We start from the raw sequence: 13,370 nt of genomic DNA on the forward strand, positions 1-13,370 counted from the left end.
AATAGCATTTGATATTCATCAACTCAGAGTGGGGTTGGTTTTAACCTTATTCTCTTCCCTACATTTGGAGACGAAAGGACTATGATCTTTCATAGTCTCAAAATATCAAAGTGTTTTATGGCCAACAAAATACTTTTTTTTAAAAACAAGTGTAGTCACTGATATTAAAAGGAAATTTATTAGCAATCTGTACCATACAGACAGCTGTAAAAAAACAATGGTAAAATCTAGATATTTTTCTCCCAAGAGATGCTGGTTGACAGATAACTATCAGGCTCTTGTCTCCGCTTGTTACATTAATCAGGGACTGCTCCGACACCACACAAGGACTGTATGCACTCTTGCCAAGTCACTTTGTTTTTGCACTGGGATTAACTGTGAAGATTTATTGTCTATTTTCTATTTATTTATTTATTATCTTTAATTCAATTGGATAAACTATGGTAGTTGATTTTTAGCTGTTTTTTTTTTAAAGAAGTTTTTTTTATACAAAGTTCCTGTTCCACTGCATTTAGTAAGACTTTTGGTGAACATGTACAATATGTTGACAATAAACTCATTATCATTACCTCATGGTCATTATTAATATTCCTGATCACAAGTTCCCTGCTACACTTGAGAGTAGGATCATGAGATTGCAAACATTCAGTCATGAGGGGAGACAATGACTAGGTTTAAATACAACTTCTAAAGGATGTCACCTTGAACAATAGTGTCTTAAATTAACTGTTCAAGTCATTCAAAGCAATGACCTACTGACTCAGAATCTAAGAGTGCTCCCCATTGAGCAGTTACTAACACAGTATTTTGCTGTGTGAAGACCAGCATCTAAGTAATGCTCAATTGGGTAATATTCCAGGTGTAAACACCCCACAATCTATTAATGACAATACAAACTGGCTAAAATGTCAGCCTAAAAGATGAGCCATTCAAAGGCCAGTTTCATTAATCTGAGTTTTGTGGTCTTGCAATAGTGTTTTTTTTTCCCACACCATAAATCACATTAGCCATGATATACACTATTTCTTTTTCACACATATACAGTGACTTTTTCTCCCCCCCCACCCCTTTCCTCCCAAACCACCCCCCCACCCCCCCCCCCCCTCATCCCTTTTAGGTAGTCTTGCAATAGTGTTGACCAAATGGTATCACTCAACAACGATTTTGCTTCCTGACCACTTTTGGGAGTATTTTATTGATTTTGGGCTGCTGATCATGAAAATCACTTTAAACTTTTTCTATCACATACTTTTTTTCTCAATATAGCTGAATTTTCTGATTTCCTGTCACTTTTTAAAAAAAAAGTCTACTTCAAGCATACAAAACCATTAAGTGCAATATGTCATTGAAAATTCATTACCTGCATTCGCGCTGGACTTCTTCCCTGCTGATCTTGGTGGAGTCAATGTTGAACATAGTGAAAGGTTGCACCAGGACATTGAGACCATGGAAAAGGTCAACTGGAATCACTGGCGTCTCTAGGGGGTGCGGACCGCACCAGGTGACTGTCTATAAAATTTTTGTACAGTGTTTCAGCAGAAATTAATTATTTTAATAAAAATATCCCTGTAGTTAGTTTTAACAAACATGTTTCACAAGCCCAATTTACATGCATCAATATGCCTGCAAGGCGAAACCTTGTGCTAATTTACTTTTTGAACTTTCTAATGCACTCCCATTAAGAGCCATCATTATTACCCATGCATCATGTGGTTTCGTCTGCAGATGCGACAAGCATGCGGTGTTGTTTTTGTTGCTGCTGGTGTTTTTAAATAATTGTTAATTTTGTCAAATTTTCTGGGTAATTAGTATTTGTGAACCTATATCAATAACTTTTTTAAATAATATTTTAATTTAACATTTCACCGTGCACCACGTCTATCAATAACATTTTTGAGAATAAAGTAATAAAGGAAAAGTTGCAGAAAAAAATAAAAAAGGCATCCACTCAGTTACTAATAATGTAATTCAACGTAGAAAGATTTTACAAACAATTTTGTTGTTCACATTCATATAATCTAAGAAATACAACATCGAAGCAATTTACAACTATATTTATCACATTATTCTATATTTTTACAACTATTTTTTTCCAAATATTATATATTCAGTGATGTACAGGAATTATGATTTAAGAGTAACATCAGGACCAAAAAACATTACTAAGGATTCTGTATGGTCTAGTACGGGAAGAGGTGACACCAACGCTAGTGTCGACACTGACTAGAATCCATCAATGTTGGACACTGACGTCAGGTTACAAGATTAACGTAAATAAAAGTGAAGCAATGCCAATGAATAATGCGGATTTCTCAAAATTTAAGAAGGAATCACCATTCAGATGGCAAATGCAAGCAATAAGATACCTAGGTATACAAATAAATAAAAATCTCGGCCATCTATATAAACTCAATTATTATCCACTAATGAAAAAATTACAGGACGATTTAGAGCATTGGAAAGATTTACCATTAACACTAATAGGAAGGATAAACTGTATTAAAATGAACATTTTCCCAAGGATATTATACCTATTTCAGGCATTGCCAATACACTTGACAGAGAAATTCTTCAAGGAGTTAAAGAAAATAATAAGGAAATTTTTATGGAAAGGGGGGAAACCAAGGATAGCACTAGATAAATTAACAGAATGGTATAAACAAGGAGGCTTACAACTGCCAAACTTTAAAAATTATTATAGAGCCACACAATTAAGATACCTATCAGATTTTTAATCAAACAAGAGAAAAGCCAGATTGGACTAGATTAGAATTAGATAAAATAGGGGAAAAGATACCTGAACACATATTATATAAATGGGACGAAAAATTGGTACAACATAGGAGTTCTCCAGTATTACATCATCTACTCAATATTTGGAAAAAGATTCATGTAGAAAGGAATAAAACAAATTACCAATTACCAAAACTAATATTGATGCAAAATAAGTTACTCCCTTTTACAATAGATAACCTTTCCTTTAGAGAATGGGAGAAAAAAAGGATCAAAAGAATAGAAAATTGTTTTACAGGAAATAGATTATTATCCTTTGAACAAATGAAAGATAAATACAATATAACTCAAGATACAGTGCTGGCATATTACCAATTGAGATCCTACTTGAAGGACAAATTAGGAAGCAGTCTGAGTTTACCAGAGGGAAGTAACTTTGAATATGTGATTACAGATACAATGATATCAAAAGATTTATAACAAATATGTATATTAAACTGCAAGAAAAGGAGAATGAGGAAACAAATGGTAAAACTAAGCAAAAATGGGAACAAGATTTAAATATAAAGATAAAAAAGGAAACATGGGAGAAATTATGTTCTGGAACGATGAGAAATACAATAAATACGAGGTTACGTATGATACAATATAACTGGATATACAGACTATACATTACACCTCAACAGTTAAATAAATGGGACCCAACAGTATCTGATAGATGTTTTCGATGTAAAAAAAGAAATGGGAACAACAATTCATGCAATCTGGACATGTGAGAAAGTAGAAAAATTTTGGGAAGATCTAAACCAAATATTAAATAAAATTACAGAAAACAATATACCAAAAAATCCAGAGATCTTCCTCCTAAGTAACATAAAAAACAAAGAATTTGGAATTGATTTGGATGGTGCACAAAAAAGATTTGTTAAAATAGCTCTAGCCGTAGCAAAAAAATGTATTATGTCAACCTGGAAATTGGAAGATAATTTGAAAATACAACAATGGTATATAGAAATGAATAAATGTATTCCATTAGAAAAAATAACATATAGTTTAAGAAATAATATGGAAATATTTGAACAAATATGGGAGCCTTATATGAAACACAATAGAGAAAACCTACCGGGGACATTCACTACCTAAATTAACGAAAGGAGAAGGAAATGAAAAGAATTGACTCAGTTGAATTTCTTGTTTATTTTTATTGAATGACAACATTGTTTGACTGGTTTAATGCATCTTAGATTTTGTACTTTAAATGGATGGGGGGAGAGGTAGGGAGGGTGGGATGGGAGGAGGGAGGGGGGAAGAAAATGACACTGTATATATTTGAAAAGGAAAATGTATGTATCACGGTCAATGTGGTTTATGGTGTGAAAAATAAAAATTTTTTTTAAAAATGTTGGACACTGACATGAGAGGCATCAGATGCTGAGCACAAATTAAAATCAGTGGCAAAACATTTTTAGGTCAGTTGAACTAAAGCAATGTGTCAGCATCATTATAATAAAACATGGTAAATTCAATAAAAGTTCATTTAACGTTCCTCCATCTTATAATTCTTGTGGATGTGACATAGTACTAGAATGGTGAATTTGAGTATTCCTTATAAAATGTCTCAGAGTGAGATTTGCTTACCGCCACCCACCCCCCCCCCATCATGGATTGCTATGATTGGAAAAAATAATGTTGAAATGGTAATGACTTTGGTGACCTGAATTTCTGGTATATTATTTGGGCTTTTTCTTAGTTGTTCTCTGTCATTTCCTCATTTTATTATGTCCAAAGGTAACATAAATACTGAGTAATTTAATAAGGAAGAAAGACATTGTCATCCTATTAGTAGATGCTCTTAGTTGCCCATGATAAAATTATCACCTGAGACCTCTTGTAGATGTGCTTTGCCCAAGTATCTCTGATGGAGACTGTATCCATGGGAACATTGAGGGACTTGGTACAATCGTAATAATGCATGACTTGATGTCTGCCGCCATCTTGCCAATGTAGATCATTTGGCAGAGGTCAGCAAATAGCCGACTTGAGTTCACGGAATTGAATGGAACAATACAGCAAATCTGAAATTATCTTTGAGTTCAGTTTGAAGGTTTCCAGGAAGCAAACCTTTTGGGGAAAAAATAATTGTTGTCCAGGGTTATACGCTGGAGTCAGATTTTGGATTTGATCAGGCACATGTACAAAGTCAATGCATTATGTTTATTTCTGATTAAAATCGACATCCAACGGTAATTTTTGTGCATTGGTCCCTGAATGCAAAGGACATAAATTGCAGATTTGTCACGCAATACTATGAAACCTCAGTTTACACGATTTCAAACAAGACATTTATCATTCGTTGAACACAAAGGAGTCTCTGTTTTCAGCTATGTAACTTGACCACAAAGAAACATTGTTAACTTTCCCTATAATTCAATGAAACCCTACAATTTCACTTGCTCTGCTCATGAACCTCCTGTTAGAAGCTTGCATTCAATTCCGTGAACTCAAGTCGGCTATTTGCTGACCTCTGCCAAATGATCTACATTGGCAAGATGGCGGCAGACATCAAGTCGTGCATTATTACGATTGTACCAAGTCCCTCAATGTTCCCATGGATACAGTCTCCATCAGAGATACTTGGGCAAAGCACATCTACAAGAGGTCTCAGGTGATAATTTTATCATGGGCAACTAAGTGCATCTACTAATAGGATGACAATGTCTTTCTTCCTTATTAAATTACTCAGTATTTATGTTACCTTTGGACATAATAAAGTGAGGAAATGACAGAGAACAACTAAGAAAAAGCCCAAATAATATACCAGAAATTCAGGTCACCAAAGTCATTACCATTTCAACATTATTTTTTCCAATCATAGCAATCCATGATGGGGGGGGGGGGGGGGGGTGGGTAAGCAAATCTCACTCTGAGACATTTTATAAGGAATACTCAAATTCACCATACTATGTCACATCCACAAGAATTATAGTTTTGTATTTAGGTATAAATGCGCTGAAAGGAAGAGAATAAATGGGAAAATTATTGATAGGGTCAAGGGGAAATAAAATGACAAAATGAATTACAGAACAAAGAAACAAATGGAGAAAGTATGGTTCCAATGGAGGAGAATTGGCATGCACAGTGATTCGCATGTGTTCTTATCGTCCAGACCAGCTTGCCATGCAGGGCCTTGCGCTAGCCAATTGGATACAAAATTGGCATGGTGGTAGGTGGCAATTGAGGCCTGTGACTAGTGATGTGCTGCATGGTTGGTGGGGAGTCCTTTGCTGTTTGTCATTTACAGTATATTAATGATTTGGATGAGAACATAGATAACTAGATTAGCATGCAGATGACACCAACATGTCTGGTCTTGTGGACACCTTCAGCCAATCTTGGCAATCTTTTCAAAAGATAATCAAATTTGAGATTCTATTTCTCACTCACAATGCCATGCTCACTATCCCAAATCCGTCTTTGCCTTTCTAAAGGCAAAGAAATTCCGTCACACAGAACCCTTTGCTATAACTTTCCCACCGGTTATTCAAAGTTCACCAGCCCATAATTTCCTGGTTTATCTCTCCTGCCCTTCTTAAACAGAGGCACAAAATTAACTATCCTTCCATCATCTGGTGCCTAACCGATGGTTAACAAAAGAAAGAGATCTCTGCCAGGGCCCAATCATCTTCCATGGTTCCCAGAATATTCATAGATATACCTTGTCAGGCCACAGAGATTTACCTATCTTAATTCATTTCAAGACCTCCTTGTTCGAAAGCCTGATACGTCTGGCATTTCACGGTTCCATTCTTAGAACTCAGTCACTACCATATCCTTCTTCACACTAAACGGATGAGACTTTTCAAAACAAACAACTTCATGACCTAATGCTATTCTTTGGCAGGAGGATGATGGGAGGAAAAAAAACATTCTATTATTGGCCTTGATGCTTTTACAGAGTTTAATCAATTTTCATTTGAGTTTCTTTGAAGTGGAATGAAATTTATGTTTTAAATATTGTTATTTTCTTCAACTTTGACATCCCCAATTCAATCACACACTTTGTTTTATAGTTTCCTTCTCCTTAAAACGTATTATGGATGCAAGCTGTGGTTTTTCAGTGATCTGACTGATCAGTTAATAAGTGCCCATTCCCTATCCAACAAACACTCAGCATCTTTCCATAGCAGCTTTCTCTGGAAGCACAAAACATTGCTATATACAGTAAAAGTTGTGTTGAAAATATTTGGCTTGTTTACCATGCTGCACTCCCATTTAAACTGGGACCCCACCCAAAAGAGAAAATGTTCTCATTTTTGTGTTCAAGTGAACTGTCATTTCCATCAGCACTTTTAAAAAAAATGTGCTGCTCCCTGTGATTATGAGTTTAAGTCCTTTGAGAGGGAAACAAAAACTGGAAAAACAGAAAGAGATTAAAGCAAGAAGCATCATCTGGTGCGCAGTTCTCGAGGTTGCTTTGTATACTGCTGTGATCTTCAATTTGGTTAAAGGGATTTGAAAACAAAACTTCAACTATCATTTTACAAACCTCACTACAACCACCATCACTGCCCCCCGCCAAATATTTGCACATATGCATGTGCACTCACCCCCACATTTTCCTCATATTTAAAGTGTTCTAACTACACTGGCATCATTAAATATAGAAATAATTGATCTTCAGATCTTGATCGAAGTCAAAAATGCTGTTATGCTTTCTTATTTATTAGTTTCCTGAACATTATGCAAACCCATTATTATTCCATTTCTACGCTCACACTTTCCAGAAAGGATCATCATGACATCTGTCAAGAGAAACTGTGCTGGTCTCCCTCCCCAATTTTAGAAATTCTGAGACTGTTTGTTTTTCATGTTGCCAACGCAGTTTGGACATGTCCCAAGAGGATATATTATATGATTTCATGGCAAAATAGTCAAGCTCATTTTTTGCTTTCCCTTGGCTTTAGACTACCTCTTGACCAAATAAGATGAGCGTGGACCAAGCCAAATACCCTCACTGCCCCCCACCTATTTTTCTGCCAAGATATACAACTTGAGCAAATGAAGATGAGACCATGGTGAAATGATAGATTCCAAACCTAGCCAAAAGGAGAAAACATCGGCCTTTGTTCTTCTAGGTGGCTGGAGATTTGGTATTTTTAATTACACAACATATCCTTCAGCAAATTTTTTTTTTGTTACTGAGGATAAAGGAACTTAAAACATAACCCCGAGCATTAATCCTTTGGGAAGGATGGTGTATCTTTATGCTGTTAATTGTGCATGCATGAGGCTTCATGAAATAAAATAACTTCCAACTTGTTCCAACATGTTCACCAACTTGTTTCAGCTCTCAGTCTTGCAATGTTTTTAATCCAAGCAATCTCAATGGTTTGGAAATCATTCCTCATCTTTGTATCATTGTGTACTGCTGCTCAAGTAAAAGCTGGCTTGAAATGATGCAACACCTTATTACATCTTAATAATTCTAATCTTCATGCATTAAATTACTACAGCTTTTGAAGATATGGAAATTCATCTGTTCTATGGGTGAACAAAACAGCACAACCTTTGATTTTTACGGTCACATCAGCTTGACACTAAGATTTGAATTTTTGGGATTCAGTTCTATTCATTTTCCTTCTATTTACCATAACACCAATATGTAATGAGGACAGAGTGGGAGATTGATTTCAAACCCCACTGGCCTTATCTCTTTGTACTCCCACCACATCCACCACCCCTCCTCTGAGTTTGCATCAATCCCCAGTCCACTCCCTTCAATTGCATCATGATCCCTGACCTCAACAATGAGTCAAAAAACTGGATTTTGTCCACTGCTCAACTACTCCAACATTCTGTAACTAGTTAATGCTCCTTTGCAACTACAAGGGATTTAAAAAAATAATTTGTTCAATTATCACTCCTTGTGCCTTGCACCGTCATCTCTTTGTTCTTGAATATACCTCAGGCAATCACCCACATCTTTATCTCTCGAGTTAACTATTCCAAAGCTCCATTGTTTTAACAGTTGTAAACTTGAAATCAATTCCAACACTGTCTTAATTTGCAAGTTCCACTCGAACTTGCTGACCTCCACGAGATCTCTCAAACAATTTAAAGTTCTCATCCTGATTTTCAAATGTTCCATTATCTTAATCCCTGTCTTTGCATTCCATATTTATAAACCATCACTATGCGTTTTTCTAATTTCAGGCTGAGATGGTCAGATAGTATCATTCGAAGATGGACATGCCTTTAATTGCTAAAGACTTAAACTTGAATTCCTTCCCTAAATCTTAATCTCTCTTTCCACTAAGATGCACCCTAAAGATTGCCTCCTTGGACAAGTATTTAGCATCTGAGCCTAACCTTTTTTTATGTAGCAGGGCATCGTTGAACTGATAATGCTCCTCTGAAATGCCTTGGCAAGATGAAGGCACCATAAATGGAATCTGCTGTTGATTTCTTGGTGTTTAAAATCAAAAGTTTTTCCACTCAAAGTTCCATGACTTGGAACATTCACTGCTTCTTCAGACACAGACATAGTCTGATTCATAGAAAGGTTTCCAGAACCTTGTTTTTATTTCATGTTACCAGTGGACACAGATTTCTTTTTGAAGTGCAAGTTTCACTATTTGCTATTGCAAAATAATGCCAGCTGCTAAAAAAAAAATCAAGTTTATTAAGTTTGTATGTTTTAGCTCTGTACCACTGTGTTTTGGCTGAGCAACGAACAAACAAAACCTAAGTTTCCACTAGGGAACTGAGCTGTCCTTTCAGTCTCTCAGAGCAAAGAAAAATATTAAATGGCTCCTGGTGGTTGACTGGTTTGAAATGTAGACACTGTTATCGAGCTGTAAAGCACAATCATACCCAAGAGTACAAAAATCCACTGACCCTCAATTATTCATAGCTCTGTGTATTCCTGAGACTCTTCAATGTTCTCATAATTAACAATGTTGTTAAATATTTAATACATGGAGTTTGACATCATGCCTTTCATTCATTAGCACATTGCAAAATACATTACGGAGTGGAGAGATAAAATAAACTATTTGACCATTACTGCACTTGATAAATGGCATAGTACATTTTGAACAAATTGATACACGTTCATTTTTCAATTTCAGGCTTCAAAGATGGAGATAACAAAAGGGTGCAGTGTTTGAATTCTGGCATTTTAATCATCCAGCTCTAACTTTGGATTTTTGAACAGCAACTTGACAACTGGACATTGGTCTGTGGGGCTCCGGAGGTTGTAGGTGTGCTGGTGGCAAATCCAGACACTTAGTGACTCTGATGGGGGGGTGCAGTTGGAGAGACTCTCTTTTGCTTCTCCTTCTCTGACTGTTAAGGGGTGCCAGACGATTTCTGCTGATGGCGAATCTTTGTCTTCCTAATGGGAGACTAAAGGAAATTTCTTGTAATAACCCACCATTGAAAAAAACAAGTACCGGAGGTTGGTTGATTGGGGATAAAATTGGGCGACACAGACTCATGGGCCAAAATGGCCTGTTAATGTACTGTATGTCTAAATAAATAAGTTTTCAGTTTTATTACATGCCAGTAAAAGAATCTTGAATCGTGGCACTGGGGTGACTTGCATAGAAATAAAGGATTGGTTATTAGATGAATCAACTCAAAAATTAACTCTTTGCAAAAGCCAAAAAAATTAATGTCACAATAACTAACATTAGACATCATAAACACCTATCCAGCTTCATAAAGATTTTTTGAAGGCCAGTTTATGTGATGGACGAGTCTGAAATTATCATCCCATCTCAGCACCTTGGAGAAAATAGCACAATCTATCATTGCTATTGGTTCCCCATGCGAAAAAGTTTAAGGCAACATCAGGGCATCTTTGATGGTGCAAGATTATGACACTGGTATTTGTTGCTTTGGAATAAATACATTATTTGTGTTCAGTGGCCGTCTTGGAAGGGAGCCAGAAGGAAAAATTAAATGTTTCTCTTAATGGGTACCCACACAAGTCTCACTCCAGCCTGAGAATCAATATTTTCCTATTGCAGTTAACTGTGTACAGTTTGGTATACTCTCAAATTGAACAACTACCTTGAAAAGAGATACTTTCCTGGAGTCAAAACTTGATAAGACTGTTTAGATGGGCACAAAAGTGCTAAATATTTAGTTCATACAAGTGAGATGCAATATATTTGTACTGAACAAAATCTGTGGGAATACATGATCATTGGTGTGATACCCTGAAAAAGAATCTTGGGAGCATGTACACAATGGATGAAGTTGATTGCGTGTCTTTTGTAGCTATGAGGCATTAAAGCATACTGGAAAATGTGAAGATGGCTAGAGTCCTGTTTATTGTTCAGGAAAGATGGGAAAGAACGAAGAACAGAGTAAATTTATGAGGATGTTGGTAGGGCTTAAAACTGAAAGCTGATGCCTGTTTGACCAGGCTGGAGTTGTTTTCTCTGACCAAGGAGATTCAATTCAGGTTTACAAGATTTGGGAGACTAGACAGGGTGATCAGGAGGATTGAAACACAGAAATGTGCAGACTTTGTGACAGCAGTAAAAACACACAGCAGTCATCAAATGCTGGAGGAACTCAACCAGTCTTGCAGCATCTATAGGAGGTAACCTGAGCCCTTCTTCAGGTTATAAGCAAAAAGCAGGCACCTGAATAAAGATAGGGAGAATGGGAGGGGGAGGAGTCCAGACCAACAATCAAAAGGTGTTCATTGATTTGATAAGAGAAAAAGTGAGAATTATTTTGGCTCTGTGAAAGGAGAGCAAGAGCGTGAGTGCAAAAACGAGAAAAAGTGAGAGCGAGGAAATGTGACAGGGGAACAAAGATGGGCCCCAAACATTCCTTCCAAGTGAAGCAACATTTCACTTGTTAATCTGCCGGGCCATCTGCAGTCGGTGCTCCTGTTGTGGTCTCCTCTACATCGAGGAGACAAGACGCAGACTGGGAGATCACATCATTGAGTACCCATTCCAATTCCTTGCTGGCATGTCTATCCATGTTCTCATGCATTGCCAGACTGAGACTATCTGCAAATTGGAGGAAAAACACCTCATCTTCCAACAGGGCACCCTCCAACTGGCTGGCATTCACATCAACTTTTCCAGTTTCTATTTAAACCCCCATTTTCATCCCTGTCTCTTTTCCTCTCGATCAGTCTCTTGTTTTTCCCTTTTCCCTATCTCCTTTCACAGAGCCAAAATCAATTCTCACCTTTGCTTTTATATCCAAATAAAACCTTTTGTTTGTTGGTCTGGACTTCTCCCCTTCCATTCTTCTCCCTTTCTCTCCCAACCTCATTCAGACGCCTGCCTGCTTTTGGCTGTTATCTTGACGATCTCAGGCCCGTAATAAGTCGTTTCCTTCCATGGATGCTGCGAGACTGGCTGAGTTTCTCCAGCATTTACTGTGTGTTTTTAATCAGGAGGATTGATTTCCCTTGGCAGAGAATTCAAGCATTTAAATTAAATGGGGCCTCGAGGGAAAATGCTTTCATGCAACAAGTCAAGGTATATGGAACTTCAAACTACAGTGGGGCTGATATTATGCTTCCAATTCCCTCATCTCACCTAAAAAGGGAGCTAGATGTGCATTTAAGAGCCATAACCTACACAGCTATATACCAGAAGCCAGAAAAACGGTGCAAAATAAATAGCTCATATTTTGGATAGCATGAATAGTCTCTTACATCGCAAATTTCTACAGTGGTCTCTTTAGTCGAGGCCACAACCAGGCCCAGATCTTGCATAATTTCAGATACAATTCCCAGAAACATTTTTTGATTTGTTAATCAGGCTAAATATAATCCATTTCTTTAATATTTTTAATATACCAGACTTGGTCATTTTAAATGATACAATAAATTAGAATTAATCAGCAATCTGCACCATTTTCTTAGTCAGGTTCAATACTCCCTTGTGTGGCTCCTTGGTTCACCTTTCCAACTGTGAGAAATTCAACACCTACGTCTTTCCCTTTCCTTACTCATGGACCTCAGTCTTTGCAAATGAAGCAATTCATTTGCATTTATTCCAATTTAGTGCATTGCATTTGATTATGAACAATGTTGCCAAATCCAGAGGGCTGATTGCTTTGCACAACTGTCCACAAGGGTGCTCCAAGTTTGAGTTGCCTCCCAGCTCATTTCTCCATCACACACCCTCTCTGACCTCCATCATTGACCTCCAACAAAGCTCTGCATGAATCAACACCTCATCTTCCCATCTCCACAACTCCAAATCTTGGCACTTGACAGAGAAATTAACCCTTTTAAAGAGTAGAACCAATTGCAGCATATAGGCCCCTTCTGCCCTTCTTGTCTGTGCCAAACCATTTTTATTTGTGCCTAGTCCTCCAAACTTGCACCCTGTCTATAGCTCTCCATAACTCTCCCATCCATGTACCCGCCCAAATTCTTCTTAAATGTTAAAAATTGAAACCGCATTCACCACTTCAGATGGCAGCTCACCCCACGCTCCTTTAAGATTTTTAGATAGCCTCTCCTCAAATACTGCCCCTCGCATTCTCTTTCCCCCTAGATTTCCAGTTTTTTTTTTAAATTATTAGCAAAAAGGATCCTCTTTTTGGCTGGAGAGTGAAGTGTATTGTCCTGGATCGCTTGAGAATCAAAT

The 13,370-nt window shown here is 37.1% G+C and overlaps 1 protein-coding gene across 1 annotated transcript in view; it reads right to left on the bottom strand.

The window, feature by feature from the left end:
- Positions 1-13,370, bottom strand: part of dhrs7b (dehydrogenase/reductase (SDR family) member 7B) — a 69,780-nt gene that overhangs the window by 55,297 nt on the left and 1,113 nt on the right. The window contains exon 3 of the mRNA XM_069906010.1: positions 1,361-1,509. Coding sequence (XP_069762111.1) covers positions 1,361-1,416 — 56 coding nt within the window. The 5' untranslated portion in view covers positions 1,417-1,509. The remainder of the gene's footprint in view (positions 1-1,360; positions 1,510-13,370) is intronic.

The sequence above is a fragment of the Narcine bancroftii genome, chromosome 12, assembly GCF_036971445.1.
Source record: "Narcine bancroftii isolate sNarBan1 chromosome 12, sNarBan1.hap1, whole genome shotgun sequence".
NCBI lineage: Eukaryota > Metazoa > Chordata > Chondrichthyes > Torpediniformes > Narcinidae > Narcine > Narcine bancroftii.